The sequence below is a fragment of the Aptenodytes patagonicus genome, chromosome 15 (genome assembly GCF_965638725.1).
Source record: "Aptenodytes patagonicus chromosome 15, bAptPat1.pri.cur, whole genome shotgun sequence".
NCBI classification, from domain to species: domain Eukaryota; kingdom Metazoa; phylum Chordata; class Aves; order Sphenisciformes; family Spheniscidae; genus Aptenodytes; species Aptenodytes patagonicus.
Window position 1 is genome coordinate 1734067 of NC_134963.1, and position 26849 is coordinate 1760915.

General features: G+C 43.2%; 1 protein-coding gene across 20 annotated transcripts in view; it reads right to left on the reverse strand.

Annotated features, from left to right (window-relative positions):
* Window positions 1–26849, reverse strand: part of FBRSL1 (fibrosin like 1) — a 561550-nt gene that overhangs the window by 297943 nt on the left and 236758 nt on the right. For 17 of the 20 annotated variants that reach the window (XM_076353190.1, XM_076353210.1, XM_076353197.1 and 14 more), the window contains 2 exons: window positions 13363–13464; window positions 1514–1549 (listed from right to left, as the gene is read on the reverse strand). The exons of 1 other annotated variant lie outside the window; for it this stretch is intronic. In XM_076353190.1, the coding sequence (XP_076209305.1) occupies window positions 1514–1549; window positions 13363–13464 (138 nt within the window). The remainder of the gene's footprint in view (window positions 1–1513; window positions 1550–13362; window positions 13465–26849) is intronic. 2 more of the 20 variants (XM_076353200.1, XM_076353196.1) reach the window with 1 other exon arrangement.

A 26849-nucleotide genomic window follows, 5' to 3' on the forward strand; every position in this document is an offset into this window, starting at 1 on the left:
CAGGAGGATACTAAGGAGACATGTGTCATTACTGTCTAAAAATTTGTGACATTATGTCATTAAAACCGTAAGACTTTTCAAGTCATACGTTATTTTGTAATGGCTTTATGATTAAAATGTACTTAGTCTTGTGTTATGAATTTCTGATAATATGTATGATAGCACGCAACAGTGTTGCTGTGAAATCAGACCATAAATTCTGCACTGCCTAGAAAGTTTTTCTCTGTGCACACAGCACTGGGTAGGAGCTCACAGGCTCCATCATACAACTCTAAACATACAACATAAACTATTGAAAGAAAATAATTCATGTGATCATCGCAAAAAAAATGTGTACCAGCTCTCCACATCAACTTCCTGAAGTATACAAAATCCACCCTCGCTCTGGTCTATCAAAAGTGAGCAGTTATAGCTGTAGGTAAGAAACAGAGTTTGGGACCATTGACCTAGAAGGCAAAACTTTATCATGGCAGAGGTCATGAAAACAGCAATTATTGTCAATAAGCGTAGGCAGGAACTGTTAGCTGGACTGAGACATTCTCATTCAGATTTGCATACAAGATTAGCATATGCCTTCATCTACAGCCTTTGCACTAGCAATGAGAGTATACATGAGTTATTGGCTGAACAACCAGGGTATCACAACAGATATCTACACACCATACATTTGTTATGAGAGTCAGATATAATGCAATTCCAGGAATTTTCATGTTGACATTGCTAAGCCACTTACACCTTCTCCTATTTCCTTGTTAATATATACAATAAGGTCTATGTGCTTGCCTTTTTGGACAGCTGAGCAGCAAAGGTACCCAAAATAAACAAATAATTATACCACCTCTACATGAAGAAATGTCATTATTGCACATACAGATAAGGTACATGTGAACAGAAATGGTCAATTAAACATCACTGTTACATTGCATACACATGCAGACGTGTCCTGGCCCTCTAACACCAGCCCTAAAACACTGGTATCTATGGCACTCCTGCGAAGAAAACACCAGCAACACCCTCCTCTGAAAACAAGGGAGCTTGTTTTATAACTCAGAGCTTGTAAATAAGAGAGTATTGACTTTTTTTGTTCACACTGGTGAGGGTCACAATTCTTCTCAAAATGGAGTAATTTTGTCTTTGATTCTTGTATTTAACGCACAAATGAAAACCTGTATGGGGGAGGGAGGAGAGGAGGGAAGCATCTCCCACCAGTGTTGAAAAGTCTCCCCACTCATGTCTTTTAATTCTCAGGAGGTGACCATCTAGCTGAAATCCACTGTAAAACAGCAAAAAACCCCCTCCCTATAAGTATAAAATTAAATTGAAGAAGCCCCCAGACTCTTAATGCGCTCTCGCGTGTCAGGGCTGTCCCCTGCCAGGTGCATGACAGTCCTGTACTCTAACCCTATTTTTTATGTTCTGCGTTTCTTTCATGTCAGTGGATATGCAATAGGTAGTGTAAACCTCTGCAGTCAACATCAACAGAAGTGAAAGAATTAGCTGTAAAATGACTTACGGAGTAGCCTCTTCCTGAAAGCGATTGAGCAGAACTCTGTGGGAGGAAACAATATGCCACAGTAAGTAATGCAAGAGATTCTATGTAATGTAAGAAAAGAATCATTTTGCGATTCCCTCCCCCAGCCCAGTATTCCTTAGGGGAAAACTTCACAACCAGAGCGCCTCAAATGATCTTCTGACATTCTGAGTGCTGTCACAGGAGTAACAGCAAAAGAGCATTTGCAGGTGAGGGCTCCAGGGCTATTTCAGACAAGGGTTTCATAAGCTAGAGCAGGGCTTCGACGGCACCTCCCAACTAAGGTAAAAGCTCTCAGCATGGGATACGTCTTCATAGCAGCAGAGTACGCATTTTGAACGACCCCTCTTCCGCATGTAACAGCAGCTTCCAAGGAACAGCACGCATGTGTAAGGATGCTCTCCTGAATCAGGGCTGCGCATTTTGGCTCATCATCTCCAACTTTCAATCATGTAACCATATATCCCACCTTCCATTCCCCTCTATGAATTCGTAAGCCTCCAGCCTTCGTTGCTGCAGTATTACCGTATGACAACTCTATCTGAAACAACAATAGCAGCAAAGCACTAATTTATCATCTCTCAGAGCTTTAATAAGCATTCTGTCCCTTTTGAATAAGTTAAATTACATTGTTTACTTCTGTTCCTCATTTCAGCTCTTCCTGCTCCTTTCTCTACCACATCCTTACCTCTTTCACATGCTGCCAAATCATTTGGTTCTTTTCCTTTTCATTACACCATCTCCAGTCACTTGGATCCCTTTCCCTTTCCCCAACCCAAGACTGTCGAGCTGCTGTTTTTTGCTGGCAGTAGCTTTCTCGAAGCAGCTAAATGAATTCCACCTCTATCTCCAGCTGCTGTTATATGCCTTCTTTTCAGAAATTAAAAAGAAGCCGGGAACAGTGGTGGCATATGACACCACATGACCCAGCAAGTACTCTGCAGGCCAATTTCCAAGTGTGATTTATAATCATGATGCCCTCGCTACATGATTTTATTAAACAAGATTCAGGGAGTCTTAGCAGTCCCGTTTCCAAGACTGATGTTCTAGTGGGTACCAAAGCCTGAACAAAAATACTGAATTGTTGCAGGCTGATCTTGAGGATTGTTTGTCTTTTTGCAGCAGCCATCGTGTTACTAAATCACCACAACAGCACAACACCCCCAAAGAGACTGATGTAAACTGATTGCAGGCTACTGCAAATACTTGTAATTTTCCACCAGTAAGATAACAGTTCCTTTGTACTACCAGTTTGCAAACCTTTTGATCAGAAGATACCTAGATACATGCAGAAACCTTTCCAGACTCCTGCACTCCATGGAAGACTCAGTTGTCTTGTCGGTCTGCCCATGCACACTGCCACTGTCTTGCAACTGCCCTAGACACCAGAGAAGCAATTTGCCAGACAAGTGCCCATGGAGGAAAGTTTCCAAAGTGAAGAAGAGACAACAGCAAAGCCCTACAATTAAGTGAGCGTGCTGCTGGAGGAAGGAGGGCTCCCCACTAACCCTCTCACCAGCTGGCACAGGAACCAGGGTGCCAGACGGAAGGAAGGCTGTAGCACAGCTTTTCCCAGGTCTTACACACAGGTCTGCAGCCAATGTGTGACTGGGTGCCAGTCCCCATCCCTGGCATGCAACGCCTGCACCTCTGTCCTGCTATAGCTCAGGAGACCTCTGTTCTGCAGGAAAAGGACAGCTTTTACAGGGAAGTCTGAGATAGCAATAACAAACCATGAACAGTGTTTAACTCTCCTCCTTTTGCATATTGCACATTGATTTGGCCTCTGCCTTCAAACACTACAAAAAAGTAGAGTTATTTATAAACCTCTTCAATGTAAACTGCCCAGAAATAAAGCTACAGACTGGTGAAATGAAGGGCAGTAGCATTTATCTCTGTTTTTGAGAAAATAAGACAAACCTATCCCTCCCTCTAAATACTTTTAAAAAAAACCCCAAACAACTCATGGAATTCAGCCTTGTATAAAAAAAGGTTAATAACAATATCCTGCTATCTACATAAATATGTTGAGCAGCTGAACACAATTATCTGTTCTGACACTTTGGATAGCTTGATCAGGCAGCTCACCTGAAGTACACACAGAAATAAGGTAAACTACCTGCCTGGAGAGGCAAGAGGAGGAAAGGAAAAAGGGTGACAGTTCTCAGTCTCCCCTCCCCACCCCCAGTCAACTCAGTTTTAACAAAGATTGACAAGGTGTAATAAATTGGAAATAATAACCAAAAACAGAAACAAGAGGTTTCATTAGAAGCTTCTCTCTAGGGAAACAGCCTCTCAGAGCATTTTCACTTTAACAGTTATTTTCAATCTTTGAGTCTTGTGCATGCCCAAAATATTTTCCCGGGATAGAGGAGACCCTTGGACAACAAACTCAAACGCGCTAACAACAGACCTGCTTTTCTTAGATAACTTTCAGACATCCCAAGCTGTCCAAGAACCCCAGGAATCTGCAGACCACTGATTTAAAACCACTGAGTAGAGAACAATAAAAACAGTTGCTGAATGAAGTGTTACATCAGAAATAATTAAAATTGAACGGCAATTTACTGTGGCATTTTTCACATCTAAGAACTTCTTCCTCCCTTACAAGTTTTAACATTAAATTTCCTGGAAATCGGGGGGGGGGGGGGGAAGGGTTTCTTTTTCCACCCCTCAGAATTTTTATTGCATGTATAAAGTTAGTAACCGGTGAATGCTTTGGATTCAACTTGTAAAATCCTTCCCAACAACTAGGTTTATGCACAGCCACCGCCCACACTCTCCAGAGCTGTTTGCATGTATTTTTCTGCACATCTAACAAACTGCTATTGCTTTCTTGGTTAGCTCGGAACACTGCGGGCTCTTTAGGAGGATCCATACCAACTGCCACATGTAGAAACTTTGAAAGCCCCAGCTAGTATCAGCTACGAGTGCCAGAGCAGAACAGTTTGCGTGCAACTGTGATGGATGTTCCTAAAGAAAAAAATCTTTGGGGGTTGATATAAACATAGCTCAATCCATATGTCTCTATATCAAGATCAAATAATGAGAAAAGTAATCAATCATGGCTGCAAATATAAGAAATCTTAGTGGAAGTTTAACTTGGCATCTACCCAAAGTTGAAGAAACCTCCTTTGACTATGAATGAGTGCTTGTCTGGCAAGAGCAGTTACTGGGGCAAATCTTCAGCTGGAATGACTTACAGAGGCTCTTACCTACAGGATAGGAGCACTTACATGGAGGGCTGTCATAAAATTCTTAGTCTCAAAATAGTCTATTTGCTATTTTGGTCAATTTTCTCCCTGTCTGAAGGTACCTCAAGCAGCAGGGTACGATGTTCACCACGGTACACAGCTAGCCACATTCATACCAGTGCTGCACCGACCAGCACAGCACCTGCCTGTAGTTTTGGTTCACCCGAGACCAAAACCCAAACCAGCTCTTACTGCTTCAACCCAGCCACCCAAGCAGGCTCAGTTCTGGCCTTCAAACACTGTCTGAAGAAAGCATCGCAGGCAGGAAAGATGCATCCAAACACGCAATTCAAAGACAAAGGATCGTGACACCCCCGGCCAACCCTCTGCAACCAGGCACAGGAACAGCTGCCACGTCATGCCTTTCCAAAAGCCTTCACATCTGCAAAACCCAACACTGCAGAAGAATTGGGAGATGGGGAGAGCGATGTGCCCACACAACCCAAGTGCTGCCTGCTCAGAGCAGGCAGGGGCCAGCAGGCATGGTCTGCCAGCCCTCTGGCAAAGCCACTGCAGCGGACGCATCCGTGCCGAGCGCGCTGACACTGCTCCCGTTGGCTGCAGCTGCCACGTGAAGCAATCCTGAGCAGACCCTCAGGGAGGGCAGAGGCCCTCTCTGCCTGGCTTGAGCACCGGCTTTTGTGCCTCTCATGCCTCTTTCAGCACTGTCTGGAATACCCTGGGTTTCTAAGGGAGACTGTTACTAGTTAGGGGCAAAATGAGTGTGGTCTCTGCATTTAATGATGCATAAGTGGAACTGCAGTGCTAGATGGCATTTGTGCATAAAGATAAATGGCTTATAATATTTTGCAGATGATGTGCTCTTTTACAACTAAAGATTTTTGGTTCCTTTTAAGCCCAAGGTTAAAAACAAAACCAGACAGCACAGACAAGACATTTCAGTTATGTCACAGAGTGAATTATTTCTACCCTGGGATAACTCTTGTGTTAATTACACTGGATATAAAAAAAATACACTTTTCTGGCAGCAAAGACAAAATCTTACTGTCGACAGACTCTACTATCCCCCCACCAATATGTCCTTGAGAGTTTAAGTTACACTGTGTTGTGGTTTAACCCGGCAGGCAGCTAAATACCACACAGCCGTTCGCTCACTCCCCCCCCCAGTGGGATGGCGGAGAGAATTGGGGAAAAAAAAGTAAAATTCGTGGGTTGAGATAAAGACAGTTTAATAGGACAGAAAAGGAAGGGAAAATAATAATAATGATGATAAAAGAATATACAAAGCACGTGATGCATAATGCAATTGCTCACCACCCACCAACCGATGCCCAGCCAGTTCCCGAGCAGTGGTCACCCCTCCCCAGGCCAACTCCCCCCAGTTTCTGTACTGAGCATGACATCACATGGTATGGAATATCCCTTTGGCCAGTTTGGGTCAGCTGTCCTGGCTGTGCCCCCCCGCAGCTTCTCGCTGGCAGGGCATGGGAAGCTGAAAAGTCCTTGACTAGTGCAAACACTACCTAGCAACAACTAAAACATCGGTGTGTTATCAATATTATTCTCATGCTAAATCCAAAACACAGCACTGTACCAGCTATTAGGAAGGAAATTAACTCTATCCCAGCTGAAACCAGGATACACTGCAATCTGCAATTGTATTTAAAAGATTTCTTCCTTTATTCCTGATAAACACTGTGATTGCAATTTAGAAAAGAAAATCATGACAAAATCTCACCAATAACCTTCAGCAGGTTTTCCGAGATAGTCTATTAAATTGACAGGAAAAGTTATTTCCCTTGTATAAATAAAAGCATGTCCTTCCACTGTTCTCACGATGCAAAAGAAATCAAGACACTCTGTTCAGTTTCTTAAAGCCATTGGGTTATTTATTGAACTAGAAAGACAGTAGGAAGAGTGCTAAAATCCAGTAATAATCAAGGTAAGAGGGCACCTCAAGCCAATTCCCCACTCTCAATGGGTCAGGCAGGTTTCAACTGGGATCTTTCGTATCCTTGATACATGAACTAACTGTAAGGGGATTAGATAAAAGCCGGTGATGGCAGCATGACCACAAAAATAGCTCTTGTTTTTAGTATTCACTTCCCTCCTCTTTGGCTAAAAGACTTAACATATTCCAGAAACGTCAAGAGTTCATTCCAGCTTTTCTGAAATGTGCCACTTTTGTTGGCTGGAACCAAAAGTGTATCAAATACCTCCAAGTCAGCTGTTGAAATAGCCGTTTTGGGCAAATAGCTATTCCTATGTGGGCACAGGATGGTCCCCAAAAAAAGCCTCCTAGCACTATTATTAACGCCACCCCCACGTTAGTGTGGAAACTGAGACAGAGAAAAATGTAGACATGCCCAGTGTCACCCGAGGAGTCTCCAGCAGAGGAGGGAACTGAGGCAGACTTCCCAGCTCCTATTTAGTGCCTAATCTTGCCTTGATGAACCACAGGCCCAAACTTATCATACGGCCCAATGCCGCAAGCCTGATTTGGTTGAGTAGCATTCAGAAGAATTAATCAATAATACGGAGAGAACTGATTTTTAATTATGTTTTATAGCATTTGTTCAGGATGAAAACTCACCTCAGCTGTACCTGTCTTCCACTATTTTCTCGGTTACCCCAATTCTGAAGTAAGATAGGACTGAGGCACAAGGAAGCATGCATGTTTACCCGTCCACTTGGTCATTTATAGAACATTCAACAACAGAATATTGGTTCAGCTTTGAATACTGAAGAAATCTAGTACCTCCTTTCCAAGCAAGTCCCCTGTAAAACTCAAATGTCTTGGAATGAGAGGAGTAAGTGGGGAGGAGGGCAAAAAGGGCCAAGGGCAGGAGATAACCCAGACCTTAACACGGAGTCTCTTAACACAATTAATTTCCATAGTCACACTCCTGTCTGTTAATACAATGAGTTCAATTGACTTGGCAAAGGTCACAGAGTGCATCTGATGTTCACTTAGATTAGAAACCAGGACCTGACAAGATAACCACAATACATGATGAATGATTTTGGATGTCATACAAAACTTGAATGTGTTCCTTCTTCAATTCACTTATTTTATTATGTTGGATAAACAAAGGGGATTATGCTTGGAAATACTGCAAAACCAGTTCAGTAAGATATCAAACTACACAAGGTCTAAACATCTGAACTGGCTTGATAAGCTATGGAACAGCTTCCAACAAAGACACTTAGATTCCTACAGTTGATGGCCATAGACAGCAGAAGGAAAGACAGCTGCTGACCAGGAACAAACTGCATACGGTAAGCCAGGAACAATATGAAAAGACCTCACATTTCTGAAACGCACGGAACAAGCGCAAGTGCTGCTCCCATTCAAGGGAGGGTGGTGACCCCTCGGCCAACTTCACAAAACCTTCTCCAGACTTTCTTTCTTCCTAGCTATGCTTCACTACCTGATGCTTCATGCAAGTCATTACAATTTTGCTCATAATTTCTGCTGCAGCAGTTTTCATGCAAGAATTTGGTATTTTGAGGGACACAAAGATAATAGTAGATAGAATGCTGAAGGGACATGAATTTTTGCCTCCAGAAGAATGTGACTTGAAAGGTTTCACAATCCTTGCATGTATATTCAAACCAGTTTCCCAAGACACATGGTTTGAGGAAGGGGTCTTAAAACTACCCTGTTGCTACCTTTATTTCACTAAGCTCTATGATGCTCTTATTCCACTCTTCAAACTGGGGATCAGATTCTAGTCTGTTATACATACAGAACAACAGACAGCATGCGACAAAGAATTTGCAGTCCACATCTTGCCATCCCAGGCCTTCCAAAAAACTCCTTCAACACACTCAGTAACATCCCTGACTATCGCACTGGGGTGTTCCTGGCCTGAGATATGCCAAGCTCTGCTGTCCCACCGCCACCCTGCCCAGAGCCAAGACCAGGCATCCCACATGTGCCAAAGTTTGCAAAGTGGATAAATATGGACCTGTGGTGCGACTGTCATCCAGTTCTCAATTCAGAGGCTCATTTGATCATGCTTCTGGCAAGGTACTTCAGCCTGAGGCACACGTAACAGACCTGCAGCTTTGTACCCTGCTACTGCTTTAATTCCTTTGCCCCAGGAGGGGAAGCATGGTACAGAAAGTAGGAGGGAAGGGGGACAGAGTGCCTGTGATGGCACACAAAGAAAAGCAGATCACAGTGAACTGTTTGAATTAGAAATCACAGAAGTTATTTTGTATTCATCTACCAGAGAGAGAATTTTATATCTAGTCTATACAATATGCTAAACACTTATCAAAGAACATTTAGAGAGCGGAAAATCTCTGCATTTCCTGAAAGACTGCTTTTCGTTTATTATGTTTAAAGAAAAACAAACAAACATATGAGGGCAGGATGATGGAAAATTAGAAAAGGTAGCCTGGGGGATGGGGGATGAGAGGAAAAAGCTCTGAACAACTTAGTAGCAGCACTTGCTGGTTCTATGCACAGCTGAAGCCAATCCCTTGAAAAGGAGAGTTTTGACTCTTAAGTGGCCAGCACCTCTTGCAACATATTTCCTAATCAGTGAGTATTTATGGTCGATATTTTATATTTCCAATTTCCCCCTAAGGGCTCGTGAGAAAGCAGCACACCTGCCAACCTTTTCAGCTGGGCCAATAATTGCCAATTTGCTCTTTGCCTTAGTATATCACTCAATTTAGCCCCGGCTGTGCCCTGCATACATCCTCATTCATCTCTGTGCCCCCATGACAATTAGAGTGTTAGCTTCAGCTAACTAGGGCAACTATTCTACTAGGGTTGGAAGACAATTATTAGTCTATTTTCCCATCTTGTGGCAACAAAATTGAGAATCCATGACAATTACATTCAGCAATTCTGCACTCTGCCGCCTGCTCACCCTCCTTGCCCCCACCTTCCGAATATTTCAAATTATCACAGCTCTACTACCACATTCAAATTTTCCATGTTCACAGGGAGTGAGGCTTCTATTTAAATGATAATGAGGGACGATCCATTCAATTTATTGAGGGAGAAAATCCATTAAAAAGCAGGCAGTTCTTAAGCTGATGGGTCAAGAAAAAGATAAAAACCTTTTTTTAAAGCCATTATACAAGGCTCTGTGTGGATTTTTGGACTGTTCAGGACATCAGAAAAGATTAGGACAATTATGGAACATGGGGAAAATCCAAAACAAAATGCCCAAGCCTTCTGCTTTTACTTGGGTCAACACAACAAAATAGCAATATGGCTTATCTGGCTCTTAATACTCTGGCAACTTCCAATTACCTCACTATGAAAGACAGCAGAGGAAAATCCCATTTTGGAAAAAGGCTGTTGACTCTGTGTTGGTTGTAGAAGACCTGGGAGTACATGTGTAACAGGGATGTCAGCTTTGTAGTAGATTTTAAGGGAATTTTACATCAACACTGGGAACATAAACAAGTAGCAAATTCCCATCCCTTCTCCCCCACACCACACCATCTGCTGTGTAAACCTGGGCTAAAATGTCCCTGTTTTTCTGCTCTGAAGTTTCCTCATCCCAAAGAAGAGACCAGCCTCAACAAATCAAACCTCTGCAGCCAGAGATGATTTCACTAGATCATAATAAGCATTTTTTCCCCAATGACCCATAATAAATGGCACTCACTGTAATGTCTGGAAAGATGTACTATACAAGACAGACAATTGCTGTCTTAGTATGAAGTTGTAGCACTCTCTCCCCATGGAAGTTTCATTGTGGTAAAGAAGCAGCAAAATGCTCTGGGTTTTGTTATTTGTGTGTGTGTGTGCAAGACATAATCAATCATTTGCTGCAGTTTTCTTCAGAGTGCAATTATTTCACGACAGACCAGGCCACCTCTTGACTTCATGGTCCATTAGAGACTAATGACATGCCTTAATGTAAATAAAGAACAACTTGCTGGCATCCCATTGAACAAGTCACCCCAAGAAACAAATCACACAGAGGAGCTAAGCGATTCGTAATAGCACCTTCTAAATGGAGACCGACAACAAAGCCGGAGGGAGGACTCCAGTGCTCCTAAGGTGGCAACGCTGAACGCTATAGCCGACACTTTCATACACATATTTCCCACCACACCTGCTGTGTGCTGCCGTACAGCAGCCAAACCTACCACCTCCCGCCTCATTTACTCCATTGTTCACCCAAGTTAATGGGGAAAGAGATGGGAGGGAAAGACAGCATGAAAAACAGTCCTGAAGGCCAAATGCACCGAGAAACAGCAGGAGAGCTACTCAGGGGAGAGCGAGAAACAGCCCAGGTGCATCCTGCCGCAGAGCACCCGTCTGCAAGGACAGGCAGCCACCTCAGCACAGCCGTGTGCTAGAGCCTCTATTTGTAACCGCTAACCACAAGGAAAAACCGTCCCTGCCTTCCCTTTATGTCCTTACTGCCCTGTGGCTTTTTAATCCTCAGTGCCACATGTAAGGGGTTGCATCAGTTCAGCTGCACACCATCTATTTAAGCAGCATGCTGGGAAGTACAGCTTCAGAGCCATACAGGGACCAGGCACGGCTAGACAGAAAATCCTGCAGGAATCGACACTCCATAGCATGTCGTCTTCTTCTCTCCCCTTCCCTGCTCCTTCTCTACAAAAAGAAAAAGTCTGCCACCTTATTCCTTTGCACGCAAATAGGGAAAACCATCCGATTGCACTCGCGGGACTTTCTAAGACTTTCTGACAGTCACTAAATAGACTGCAGAACATTTACTAGTAGGCGAGGAAGCGTTATACGTAATTAAAGCTAAATTGCACTCATCAAATAATGAACGAAGAGCATTCTGTGATTCATGAACCTTACTTTTCAAACTGTTTAATTACTAATTTGAAAAATTCTCATTTGCAATGGGTCACCAGGTCACGAGAGCAGCTTCAGCAAAGCTCTGAAGTGTGCCCCGGCCTTCAGGCACTGCCCAAATGTCCCCGTTGAGTAAAAAAGAACGGAGTGCGTATTTCCCACTGAATTTCACTGGCTGCTGAACTAGCTTTGAAGATTTTGCAGGAATTAGGCACTCAGACTCAATTCCTGCAGGCTCAGCCTGCAACTTTGTGGGCAAAGGGAAAGGAGGAGAAAAAACTGGAAGTGCATCGGCTTAACAAGAAAAGTCTCCAAGACCACTTAACGCTTTGACCTAAGCTAATCACTAAGTCTGAATATGTTATTCCTCTCCCGCGGCCCCACGTTATGGTACAGCAATGCTGCCAGGCGCCCCTGCTCACATACCTGTCAAGAGTGGCCAAGGGGAGGGGAAGGACAGAATTGCATAAATATACGTATACATAAAATTATGATCATTATTGACTAATAACACAGTCAAAGAAGCCCCGCAGCAAGGGGATTTGTCCAAAGGGCCCCCCCCCTCACCGACTTTCCCCACCACAGCGCGTGGGTTTGCAATCCTGGAAGCAGATCACAGGACACGTTATTTTTCTCTTCCTCCCACTGCGTCGGCTGTTTACAGCGCCCCATGCACACTCCAAACATGTAGAGAGAATTTTCCCCCGTCACATTTCCCTGTCAGAGCTGTCAAGCTGAATCCCGCTTTAATCTGCCAAAAGCACTTTTCTGCTGACATTTTTAATAAATACTTTCAGCTTTTAAACACATTTGTGGGAGCCATTTTTTCCCCTTTTTCTTCCTTCTCCTCCTGCAGAATGGGCTCTGAAAGCCCTAATAGCAAATACATCACACTTATCAAAGGCTTCCCCCCCCTTCCTTTTGCATCCTGAAGCAGAGGTAGTGTTTTCAATTTTAAAGCTAAATTAACTGTCCAATTGAATTTAGCTGGTGTGAGCCGTTTTCTGTGACAGGTTTTAGTTATGAAGCATATTTTACATTAATAGAACTCAACATGAAAACCACTCGCTCTGGGATTTCTGTGGCTTGCCATTGAAATGGCAAATTTAATATTTCAGACATGCTCGTGCCAGCGTTTGATTATTGTTCTTCATTTAAATCTCTCCTAACGGGAAAGGTCCTAATTAGTAAAAAATCATGTTTTAATGAAGGCGAAATGCTAATTGCTAACACAAAAAGCCTTCATATAAAATTATCCCAGCACTGCCATTGATTTCTTGGTGACTCAAAAGCCCATTTGTGTGTTTACACACTAAGGCACCATTTGCTTTTGTTTTATCATAACATTTCACTCAACGTACCATCAAATTTCCTGAGAGAAAGACAGCTTTCCCCCAAAAACCTTTCATATCTTGGAGGCAGGAAGCATAAAATTAGATAAACTGACTTTGCACCCAAACTACGTGATTATGTGCAGTAGCTAAACCCAAAGATACTGTAAAAAGCTTTTTAACACAACTTCTTTGAGAAAACAAAAGAAAACATCAAGCCATTTTTCCCCGAGGAATAACAATTCCATTTTGTTTTCCCATCTCTGATCTTTCGCTTATCATATTATTTGCACCATGATTATAGTGTTTGCAAGGCAGCTCAACCACTTATGCCATAACACTCAATCATGACATAAAAAAAAGTTATTACACAGTGACCTCTGGATGCCAACATTTGTTCAGCAAGATTTATGAAAAGCCATGTCAGCAGCGGGAATTGCTGCAATGAAGCGATGCTTTCTCCTGAATGGTACTTACATCACTGAGACGGTCCCTTGAGCTGCTCCGCTGAGAGCTTGTGGCCTCCCTGATGCTGTCTTCCTCGCTATTTCTGCCACTTCTGCTTGTAGGGACCTTCATCTAGAGGGAGAAGAAGGAAGGGGGAAAAAGGAGATTTTTCAAGCACTGCTCTGCCACCTGTTCCCGAGGTTGCCGACAGTGGTGTAGTCAATGTTTCACTCCTAAGCCCATGACACCGTGGAGAGAATGCTTTTGAATGCATGGGGCTTCTTTGAAGTTGTGCTTGACCACGTGTCCAATATTCCCTTTCGCTAACATGCGAGGGAAGGGGTACTTTTAGCACTCCTGGAAGCAGGCAAGGCTGTGCCAAAGTCCTAGGGCCCGACACGAGAGGGAAGCGGACAGACAAACCCCCTTCACTCTTCGCTCCCAGCAAATCTCAGCTGTGACACTGGTGTTTAAGTACTGCCACTTGCTGCCGGGCCACTACTGACCCAACAGCCAGGTCTCTGGTTCCTAGTCCGGAGACACGCCTCGGGGCCACCCCCAGCGACTGCACTGAGAGGTCAGTACCAGCATGACGGCCAGGTGCCTAAATACTGTGAGAGATACTGGCCTGAAACAAAATTTGAAATGGAGCATGATTAACTCTTACAGCCAAGGCTGGTTCTCTAACCACTAAATCATCCTTCTTCCTTCACTTGAAGTTGTGCTTGTGTTTGTACGTAAGCGAGAGGTGCCAATGTTTGAAATCACAGCAACTTTCCGCTTACGTCTGCAAAGAGTGTTACAGGGGGAGGAGAAGGATAGGATAGATATGTCATTCACAGCTTCATTCCTGGGCTCATTTACTAACAAATTATTCTGCTAATTCCCTTGTGAAATATTGGGTGGAAAGAAGTGTTTAATTTATTAATAGGTTCTATTCATATCAGTTTGGTTCCATTTAAATTACACTATTTAAAATGTCGGCTTGTACAAATTGGTACTTTTAATGGCAATAAAATCCCCTTGTTTCTTTCTGTCCTATTTCATTGCGGTCTCAGTAGCTAACAGGGTTTGCTCATGGTGCTCTGATATAACCCCAGCACGTTCAAGCAGCCCTGCCACTGCGGCACGAGGAACCGCGTTCGGTGGGCACGCTGCCACAAATGCGGGCACTGAAACCTGAGCCCCAGGAGCACGCTGATCACTACACTCCCATGGATGTTTGATATCGCTCCCAGCTAAGTGCCCCACAGTCTATTAATATTTTAATACAATATTCAAGATACTATATGCAGAACGAGCTCCAGTACTCATCCAATCTGGAGTATACAGCCCTGTATAGGCTTGTATAGAAGAATACAGAGGAATATCATGCTCATGTTCAATCAGAATGGTACATTTCTGATTAAAGTCCTTACTCTGCATGCCTTTCTGCCACCTTACACCTCAGCAATATACTTTCTTCCTCAGGATAAGACCTGTAGACTCAGCCACATCAAAGCGTTAGACATACAAATTTACTCATGGCCACCTCGTCACACAACCACCGCTCTCAGCATCCGTGTCCTGTCTCATTCATTGTAAACCACCTTTCCAATATGTTGCCCAGCTGCAAACTTTTATTAAGACTGATTTTTCATCTTTGCTCCTACGTCAAAATGTTCAAACACCACAGCAACGAGAGGTGATCCCTGCTGGGATCTGCTAGAAGCACTTCCAACGAACAGTGAGCCTGCATTCGCAACCACCAGCATCAGGTATAAAGGCAGGAAATAATCCACTTGAAATTCATCAGGTTGAATCCACATCGTCCTTTTCCTTAATAAAAAGGCCAACAGCATCAAGCACACAAATCTAACTATACTACACCAATACAGTGGCCATTATCAATCAAATTTTTAATCCTACAAATAATTAAGTAAATTTGATAAGATTTTTTTTTTCTAAATACATCAAATGATTGCCATTCGCTTATTTGGTTCTTTTTTAGGTCTTTATTAAACAATTATGATTTCAGCCATCCCTTATCTTGCCTAGGATTGATGCCAAGCCAATAGGACAAATGGAAATACCCCATTAATTACAGCCTTTCACAAACACTGGCACACCAGCTTTCTTCCATCATCTGGATCTTCCTACGCTTACTCAAAACCAAACTCCACTGGTTCCCAGTCATCAGCCAGCTCTTCTGAAACTCTTGGATGTGAAGTATCTGACCTGCCAATTTCAGAGCTTCCAGACACAGCAGGTGCTTTGTTTCTCCCTGAAATAGGAACCACTTAACTATTACAGGACAGAATTACAATTTCCCTAAATACAGTACAGAAATACCCATTGAATGCTGCGGCTTTCTGATTTCTGATCCATAACCTTACCGCTCCCACCTAGGAACACATCAAAGCCTGTCAAAAGTATCACACTTTTGACCTAAACAACTCCTAGACAGCTGCAATTGAAGGAAAAATAAATTACATCGTTCCAAATCCTTTCACCTTCCTAAGCGCAAATGTTCACCAGAATTATTCAAAAGGACTAAACTGCCAGCTGTTTAAAGTTAGCACAGACTCACCCAACCTGTTACCAGACTCCAACCTTTTGCTGTTTTTCTTGAGTTGCAGTTGGCTCCCAACACCACCTGTTTCTTTTCTCCAAATTTCATTAAAGGAAAACTACACCTACACCCATGGTAACAAATTGAGACAATTTGACCTGACGAGGTCTTGCACGGGCAAGCAAATTAGAAGCATCACTGCTGCCATTAACCTTTCCAAGTAAATATCAATTATTAAACTTGCTGCACTACCTCTGTCCCCAGTTTGCTGCTGTGAATTAAGAGGGTCATCAGCCTTTTTGACAGATCTTGTTCATTTACACCTGCTGCCTGCCAGCAGGGGAGCCCGCACACCCGCAGCCGGAGTGCTGAGCCAAGCTGCCTTAATTCATCAGTAATTACCCTAATGAGCCACATGCAGGACCCAGCTAGGAGGACAAGTTGTTCTGCTAAATGGATGCATTGGTTTCACGAGCACTCTCTGCAGACCTGGGTATTAGCAAACTGGTCAAAAGCTTCTTTCCCAAAGTTGCTTCTGGCTTGGCTGTTTGATTTCTAGTGATTTTCTCTGGGTGTTTTTGTTCGAGCTGCAGAAATTCCTCCTGACCACGTTCCCTGATTGAGCTTTACTATAAAACTTAATATTCCTCTCCCTTTGAAAAGGTTATTACTTTTTTAGAGTCGGCAAAGGCTTTGTGGGCCAGAGGCAAGGTGAGGTCCCAGCCCCAGCCCGGGAACGTCATGGCCGCCTCAGCACGGCACAGACCCAAACAAGCAACTCCCCAAATTTATACGCAAAATGCACTACATCCTCTTGTACAACACATTGCCAGAGACTTACACAGACATTAGAGCAACACCAGCCACCATTATTAAATACCTCAGGTAGAGGAGCTAAATAACCTGTCTAAATGTAGGGTTGAGAAGGGAAGGGCCGTCTGAGAGAAGCTGCCTTTCCACGTGGGTAAAGCTGCCCTACTACTGTTACAGGAAAGCATTAAAATCACTAACAAGCAGCATTTAGGTAAGAACCCCCCCTCCAGCTTGTTGACTTTGCCTGTCTGGAAGTACCCACACAGCCCACTGCTATTTTCTGCTTTGACGGCAGCGAAGGCCCCTCTCCAGGCCCTGCCAGACGGTGTTTTCCAGTCAGCGTAACACAGCTGAAACAGAAGCTCAGGAAACAGCAGGTAGAAGCATATGTGGGCCAAATTCGAGTATGTTTGATTGCATTGCCTTGAGGTCTGCTCAAAATATTTTAGGAGTCATCCGAGAAGCAAAAAGTCTCAAAATAACCCCAACACCCAAAGCTCAGTGAGAGAGTGTCTTGGAAAGGTGCTCATCTCCTAAGGTTCGGGGTGGTGGTGGGAAGGAATCTTTTCTTAAACGTAGGTTGACTACTGTGTCACTTCAGGACAGCTAAGCCGGAACAAAATTAAAAGGCACAAGGAGAAGACTGAAGTTACTCGGTAATTTATCTCTTCCAAAGGCCAAATCCTGTCCTCATCCAAATCCTAAGTCAGCAAGACATTCATGTCAGTATGTATGCACTAAAACGTTTAAGTATGTGCCGAAGTTGTACTCAAGCAGAGCTTATTTCATCACTGAAGTTAACAGGATTCTCCAAAAGCACCAATTAAACCGAAGGCTGCTGAAAAAACAGACCAATGCAGCCTTCCTCAAGATAAATAACACACCTGACAACACCACACACCGCAGAGAAAAGCTGGCAGTAGGCAATTCCAGCTATCTGCAACAGCTACGGTTCAGTTTTTACCAGAAACTACAGATTTGCGTTTTAGAACATGAAAGACACTGTTTCCAGTTCTGCGGGAGCGGGCCAGAGCTGCAGACCAGGCTGGCTTGGCAGGGAACGACCGGGGCCAAGGTACAGAGGGTTTGTAAGGCCACGATCAATTTGCATACTGCAGGTGGTCGCAGACAGTCCCAAGCCACATTCAGAGCCAAGAATTATGAACCTTGCGCTGTTGGACATCATGTAGCATGATTAAATATCATAACTCATTCCGGTAATAACTCCAGCTCTCATTAAAGTCCAGCTCTGCTATCCTGGACTGCTGCTGCCTTTTCATCTCTCCCATCCAACTTCCCCCCTCCCTGTTTCTTATGGGGCGGGGTGGAGGAATATATGAATGGGCAGAACAGGGTCTTGCTTCCCTAAAAGGGCTTTTTCATTACCACTACACTGGCTCTCAGCCCCCGCTTTTTAATCATAATAGATCAGCCTGCTCTCCATTTACTTAAGCTTTTCCGATGTCAGAGGAAAGCACATTTTTATTTGGCACACCTATTTTCAAATCACGGGCACGCTGCCCCCGCTCATTATTAATAAATACACTTCGATTTATCACAAGCTCCGTTTGAGTGCCACAGGGAGCCTGGGGCAAAAGGAGACAAATTCTTTTCTTAAGTTGTTCTGAAAGGTGCTGGGCTTCCCGACCCTCACCCCCATTAACCCAGCACAGCTAGTGCGCTCCTACTGGGAGCTCCACGGCTTGTGCAGCGGCAAACTCGGACTGATCTTGTGCCATCTCAATATATTTGTTCATTATCTTGCGCACACACAGAAGCATTTGGAAATGTACTCGGGGCACAGGCCAAATTGAATCATCTGCCTTCATTTTCCACACGATCTGAAGCTACAGCTGCTACAACAGGCTGTGGGATTTTTATTTTCCTTCCTTAACAGTTTTTTTTCCTCGCTCTTAAAGTCACAGCAGTCTGATTTTAAACCTTTCGCCACTGCTTGGGTTTGTGTCTGCTTTTTACAAAACCAGTCTTGCAGACATACATGGTGCAAAAAGAAATTCCCAACAACCTCTCTCTGTGCTGTTCTGAAGGCAAGACAGAAAGCAGCGCCCTTGGGGAGAAACATAATTAAAATATTCATCTCAGAGATGCCTGTTCTGGTGGCTCAGATGGGTCTATTAATTCTCTCACCTCCGCCAGTGGACAGGCACTGGCAGGAACGGCACCTGCCTACTTTGTGCTACACTTGGGAGCAGGGAATGGTCCCACAAAAACAAAGACGCCCTTCCAGATCTGAAGGGGCAAAGAGCTCCATGCAGCACTGAGCCAAGTTGCCTCCTTTCAGGAACACGTTAACCTCTCGAGAAAAATGTCTGATTCCTTTTTAGAGCTCTGGAAGATCAACTTTCATTTGTCTTGAGAGAAAGGACTGACCAAACACAACCTTCAGATTTAGGGTTTTATTGACTTTGAGACAAATCTATTTTGGCAGCAGCTACTTGGAGGTAAGTAGGTACAGCTGAGAGGTGTCCAAGTCCCAGAGTTTAGGTCCAAGCTTTCAGATCACCAGAGATAGGGATGAATCCACCTTATCATGCTCATCTATCTAAACTAATGCTGCTGAACGCCACTTTACATCTCATTAGTGTGTAATGACTTTATCATCTGCTCTGCCAAAGAACCCTTTTTCAACTGTTTCTATGGGGTCAATCTAAGGAAGGAAAATTTTCTGCAGATAACATTTCATGCTAACAAAGATTATGATTCCCCACAGCTACAAGAATTGTTAAGAGCAACTGTTCCAAAAACTTATCAAAACTAATTGTATGGCCTGTCCCCTTCCCAACAAACATGAAAATGATGCTTAAGCAATATTTTGGGAAGACTTCTTTGCTAACATACGCTTGCATTTTATTATCAGCTCCCAGATAAGCTTGTGTTTCTCTTGGTAGACTATCAGCAGTAGCAGCTTTCTGCAGCAGGAGACAGTAAACTGCCTTAATAAATACAAATGGACAATTTAATTAAAATATATTGGAGACTTGGAAAAAGTACTATTTGTGGACAAAGCAGTCTGTTAAGGGATTGCACTCAAGGCTAGTTCAGTGTATTTTAGGCAGGCAACAATAAGTGGCAGTGAAACATACTGCACAGAGCTCTACCCTAATGATTAAAGAGCACGCTGAAATTATCAATGTCTGTTTTCCAGAAGGGGGGGAAAAAAGAAGTCACCCAGTTGCCTCTGGTTTTAATGCTTAAAACAAAACAAACCATTTGGCTTTAAAAACGTACTTTTTTAAACCTGAAAAGACCCATGTATCAAAACAAGGTGGAATCAGCTAAACACATTACTTCTGACTTGTTTCCTTGAAAATCCAGCCTTAATGCATGCTAACAAAATTTATCTATCCCAAGCATACCTCATAACGAGATCAACTGGGAAAAATATCAGGCTTGTTTGTATATTTTATACTTGCTCTAACTTGGCAGTTTGGAGATTATGTATTCCCCAGGTCCCTCCTTAAATCGTTTCACACGCTGCAATTTGATTTTCTTTGCTTGCCCTTTTCCACAATTTTTTGATACATTTTATTGAGTTCTGGCTCAGAGGGAAATGTTCCCTTTGAATTAAGGGTGCAATCATTTTTTTTCCTCTAAATAAGGACATATGGCATAGAAAGCAATGTTATGGTCTGAAGATTTTATGATTGAAGGAGGACTCATTTTAAAAAATGACAGTAACATCAGGTTAGATTAGAGTAGTTTTTCTAATTGGGTGGTGCTGCTCTGGATGTTGTGATCAGCTATCTTAGCTATAACTCATTTTAAATATGACATGTCCATTTTTACTTACTGTGATGAAGAGGAAAACAGCAGCAGCGTTAAGTTATGATACAGAAGGAAATTAGTCCTTTTGTTTAAAAAAAAACCCAAACCAAACCACATTCGTTCAGAAAGCTGTAAGGTTTTTAGAAGCTTAGCGTTTATACATTTGACTGGTATGCAGACTTCTGGTTTCTAATCCTGGCTTACCTGTTTCTTCTGGATAAGTTACTTAAATAACCTGTATTGCAGTTTAGCAGTCTGTAACATGTTGGTTCATTTTTACCTCTCTCTGGGATGCAGAGAAGTTGAATTAAAGTTAGCAAAGGATATCTGTGCTTAGAAGCTGTCAGAGTCCGCTGCTACAGAAAAGCAAGCACAACAACTTACTGTAAGAAAAAGTAATATTAGTGAAAAATCAAAATACTTAAAAGCTATTGTTACTTTCTCAGCTACTTGAGCAATGTTAACTACTCATTAATAACCTAACTTTTTATCTTAAAGCTTGCAACTACTCATGAGGGTCATCTTACATTTTTAAAAACAAATGAAAACAGCTCACTCAGTGTGGTCCATTGCCTTTGCAGCTTTTGGAAGACTTCCTATATGGCACTCCGATTAGCCAGGGTAACATCCTACGACAAGCTCAGCTTTAGCTCTCGGAAAGACACTTCTCCAGGTCTGGTCTCATACCTCTGTCTACCCTGCCGTACGTACCACTAGTGATGCAAAGCACTTCTCACGCTACCATCGCAGAGGTGCATGGCAGCCCCAAGCTTTCTGCAGTGCCCATGCAGACTCTGCTGAATACTGGTTGACTCAGTTTGCCTTTCTAAATACCTAACTAGAGAGAAACTACATTTGATCTCACAATTTTTGAGTGGTGTGGCCAAAAGAGTGGGCCAGTGCCCTCTGGAGACTGGAGAAGCCTTTTTCATTAGCGCCCAGCGCAGAGAGGCCATAAGGAGCATCGGCGTTGGCATTTCTGCAGGTCAACTGATGCACTGGAACCGTCGCAAGGATTTTTCACAGCTTCTCGGCTGGCAGGTGGCTTCGGCTGCGGAGCAGAGCCGGCACTGCTTCCCTGCGACGGCCTGCGCTCTCAGGATCAGGAGGCTCACTGCTTATTTTGGAAAAGAGCTGGTGCTTAAGCAGGCAAAACTGCTCGATTTTACAGCTGCCATCAGGCCTGCATAGCAAACTGCACTCTGCATGCCCCCAGCCGTACTTGGCAGATGGTAGTAGACAGCTGGGAAAATCTGGGTTTGACATACGTCAATGATAAACTGTGTCAGTGTAGACCTGCTTAGGTTACAGCTAGCTAGCGTGTGTGCAGGAGTGAGACTTTGACTGGTGAAGGGTAAATAGCATTCCTAACCAATTTAGCTAAAACCTGCCTTCCACAACAGGGTACACAGACGGCACCTACGGGCCCTTGGGGCTGTCTGGGGAGGCAGGCAAGGTGAGAAAGGGGTAACATGGAATTTTGAGATCCGTGGGCTACAGCACAAAACCAGCACAACACATAACCAAACAGTGCCCACCACCAGTGATGATTTATCAGGTCCTGTTGCGAAAGCAAACTATAAGCAATTGCCAGAGAAAAAAAGTCAGGACTCCCCGCACTCCCTTAGTGAAGAAAACCCTGAGAAGTCAAATGAACTTACTGGGGCACCTTAGTCTGTGTTTATAAATAAATGACAGCACCTGTAAGCACAAAAAAAAGACACACACTACTTGGTGACTGAAGAGGAGCAGCCTGTAAAGCTGGGAGATGACAATGAAACCATAGAGGGACAAGGGACAGACATAATCACCATCAACGAAAAAGCAGCACCTAATAATTACTGCACCAGCTGTAAAAGCTCATCCAGAATCAGATGCCCTAACTACACTTTAATTTATCGACAAGTCTAAAGGAATAGCATCCAATAAATACTCCATGAGAGAGCTGAAAGCCTCTGAGCAAGTTACTAAACAGTATTTGTAGCTTCAAGTTTCACATTAAGGTGATTTGGACCTGCGATTCTCGGTTATAAAATGCCATCGAATATGCATCAAATGAGAAGTTGATTTTGCACATTTTTTTGGTAATAGGAAAGAAATGGATACGCTAAAGATCAGCTCAGGACTCTTACAACAGATGCATCAAGTGTTACCAACACCCATGCAGCTGACCATATCGAAAGGATCACTGTCAGGAAAGTAACTCTGAGCAGGACGGAGGTATGATTGACCAAGCATCCCTTTAGCAAGGAGAGAGCTGTGTTCAGCTGGAGCCAATAGACTAAATTAGGCTGAGTTTACACAATGCTTTTAAACACCATGTAGGAGGCAATCAGAATTGACAGCTTTAACATTGCTGCCATCTATGCATACAGATACCGTCTATTAAAGGCTAGTATCAACAGCTGTGATGTTCAAAGCAAAAGTAGATCTAATATACATATTAAATTGTCCAAAGCTGCAGGAGATGTTTCAAAATATATTAGGAAATTCAACCAAGAAAAATCTCTTTATATACTATGGTATTTCTCTTCTAGTAATATTACCCACCAAAAGCAAGTTTTTGAATCAAATTCAAAAGGTGATGATAACCTTCAAAAGTGATTTTAGTAACAGAAGATCCCAAAAAGCAAGGTAAACACATTACTAATGATGTCAGACAGGCAAAACATTCAATGCAGTTCTGCTTTGACCTTGGGAGGAAAACAGACTCATTCCTCAGTCTTCTGATAACAAAAGGAAGATATTAGACAACATTTGCTAAGAACAAAGTCCAGACCTGTTGCACAAGCCCTAGAATGGGAGATCATGTGCACACAGATGTTTTAATAGAGCTTGGAATAGCCACCGAGAAAACTGAAAAAAGACAAGTATTGGAGAAATATTTCAAAGGAGCAACCAGGACTGGCTGGGCAGCTATAGGCACATTGCTGTGATACCAGGCTTGAACAGAAGAAGAAAAAAACCCCGTACTGGATTCAATTGTCTGAACTAAACTATTTCAGTCAACAAGGTTTTCTGGAAAATTAACCTTCTTGAATAAGACTGGTTTCATTTCTTTGATAAGTTTGGTTGAACAGGGAACTGGATAAATGTAACACATTTAGGATTCTTGATGCACTCATACTGCAAGACATTCTGATAAAAATTAGTGCTATATAAATATCAATAAAGCATATTTTAAGCAGGGACATATTGGCTAAGTTCTCAAAAAGTAGTGTCAATAAATAATCGTTAATGTTTGCTACAGAAGGTAAAAGGATTTAAACAAGGCTTGCAGTTATTCAATAGTTCCATCAATATCTGAGAAAATTATCATCAAAGCCACTGCAGATAAAATTTATAGATGCCAACAATACCTGTTTAGAAATAAATAAGGAAGAGGAAGGGAAGGCATTAGGCAGCAGCTTGGATTCCTTGAAAAACACACCTCATTAGAAAAAACATATCCCAAACCAGAGCTGCACTATGATTATGAGGAACGAAGGCGGCTGCCTGCAGCTACTATAGAAAAGAGACTACGCTGCCAGTCACTCAGGTAAAGCTGGGAGGGTCACAATGGACAAGCACCTCCATATGATCTTCCAGCATAATGCTACAATCAAAGGGAACTAATCCAACCCCTGAGCAAGTGAAGAGAGGCCACTTTCTCTTGGATACAGCATTGACAGGAATGATTTTGGAAGGCTGGCTCGGTCTACAGCCTCCCCAGTAAGACAGCAAGGCAAAGCTCTTCTGAACTGACAACCCGCGGCAGCTACAGTCTAACCTGTAGTACAAACTTGGATAGTTGCCCTGAATCACTCCAAGTCCTCCTTACACGGACCACAGAGATCAATCAAACTGCCATTAGAAAAAGCAAAAAATGCCAGCAACTATCCAGGTATGATGCACTGCAGATCTCTCCTTACTTAGAGCTGGGAACAAAAGTTACCGTCCTGATGCTGATCGACGGTGAAGGAGGATTTTGTAACGGCAGCCTGCAAACCCTGTGGGTTCTTTTCCATAGTTCAAGGCAGGGACAAAAGCATCCACATTCTCACTCAACAATTCACTCAAACCCTCCAAGTGTCCCATGTGAAAAACCCACGCTTAATACAGTAGGGTTTCAAATTCATTACTAGGACTCTGAGGCACCACAATAACACAATTAAAACACCACCAGATGTGTGTCATATAATACATGTTAAAAAAAGAAAAGACATACTGTGTGCAGATACAACAACAATTTGCTGTTCAAATTAATTCAGGAATCAGTACCATCCCTATAAACCCAATATATAAAACATATGCTACTGTAGGCATGCATAAATTGCATGCAATTTTTTCCAGATAAAGCCACACATGCAATTAATAAACTAAAGTGAAAAAAGAAAAGAAACAAACTAAATAAATAAATACAAAGGCTGCCCAGGGAATGATGAATTTTGCAGAAACTGCTGTCAAAGATCACAGCGCTGAGCAGACAGAGCCACAGCCACAAGCTCGTACCCTACCCTCAGCAGTACGGTCACACCCTGGCCTCAGTTCATCTGAACAGAGAACTCGCATGCAGCAGAAACAGACACCAACCAGAGACCCAACCAGGTTTTTTTGCCCAGCACTGGTGTAAGGTTAAGCTACAGTGGCATAGTTTAAATCACAGGAGATAGCAGACAGTCTTTCACATACACAGGATCAGGCCTAATACCGCATGTTTTCAGCCGTTCCGCAAACCAGCCCACAATCATGTCCCTGTTATATCTGAAGACCCTGTAAAACCTAGCAGCAAGGCTCCAGCATAGCAGCAGCTGGGGGAAAAGCTGGCATTAAAGGCAAGAGAACCACCACTTCAATGCAGAGGGAACTGATGGATGGTTGGCATGAACTGCAGTATGATGTGAATTTAGCAAAGCAGAGACAACCCCCATGCACACCACCACGAATATTTTTATTCCAACTTCTACCTTGTTCTAGTCAGACCTATGATTTGCTTTTATTGCTAATTCAAACTCTACCAAGCCCCTACTTACACTCTCTCTAGACCCCCGGGACCTGTCCTTTCCCTGGCAGAGGTCTTCGTCCCCCAGCCAACTGTCCCTCGTCACCCACAGGCAATGGAAAGCTAACCACAGCTGCTTCAGTTAAGTCCCAACAGGAACCAGAGCCATTTTCTTCAGGCTCCCCACACTAGCAGATGAACCAAGCCACTCTGGCAAAAATCAGAGCAAACCTTACACCTCTACAGGTCTGGAAAGCAGGTCCCTGGCTCTGCACTTGAAGCAGAGGCAATCTGAAACATCATTGCTGTCTGGTTGTGATCACCCGTTGCGATCAGCCAAGACATTAGTGTTGTCAAGGAAACTTTCAGTAAGGCCATGAGATCCTACACCACCACTGCAAGTTTTTTGATTTGAGAAAACAGCGTTATAACTACCAGAGCAAGCACAGGCAGCTCCACAAAGAAACACAGAAGCAATTTCCTCTAAATGCCCAGGGGACATCCTGTTTGCTGTTCGACATCCTGAAGAAAACAAAAATCTAAGCATAATTACAGCCGAAGCAACTAAGGTGAAGCCCTTTGGTAATTTTCAGCCCTGAATAACTAAAAACGGGTGACAATTATTTTAGCTAATGATCACTGAACTTTGAGATTAATATTCGCAGCTGAGGAACGGGAAGCAGCTCTTCAGAAGGCAGCATTGCTGTTAGGCTAAGCCCAGAGCTCTGTGAAATAGCTGGTTGACACTTACTATCATCAAGGGACACAGTGCATTACCCAAAGATGCAAGGAAGTAAAAGAAAGCACAGAAAGCTCAGTAAAGATGGACTGGGAGCCTACCCTACCTTCTTCCTGCATAACACAGACTGCATCAATTTATGGTGAAGGAAAATGCTTCTTGTTGGCCTATACTGTGCTCTCATGATGTGCAGCACAAGAGTGGCTTGGCACTAACTATATTTTCCCTACAACCGTAGTCTTTAAAATTTCTCAGACACAAAAGGACTCGCTGAAACACTGCAGCTTTGAGCAAAAAACAGGATCTGGATTTCATACTGTGTTTTCTGTCATGACAGAAAAGCTAACTCAAGTGTCCTTGTTCTGAGTGCTCTTCCTGACTTGTTTGCCTCCAAAATCCAACTCCAAACTGGCTCAGATTATTCTTCTTGTGATGGTTACAGAAAACAAAAGAAGAAAAAAACCCACCACACTAGCATGCCCTGCTGAAGAGTAATCCTCTCCCTGCAGCTGGAAGGCCATGATCCTCCAAACACATAAACTGCATCCTGATATGGCTGAAAGGGCAAACTGCAGAAGTAACCACAAGGCAGATACACCATCTACTGAAGGTTACCCAGCTGGTCTGAATTGCTCCCTGTGAGGCGA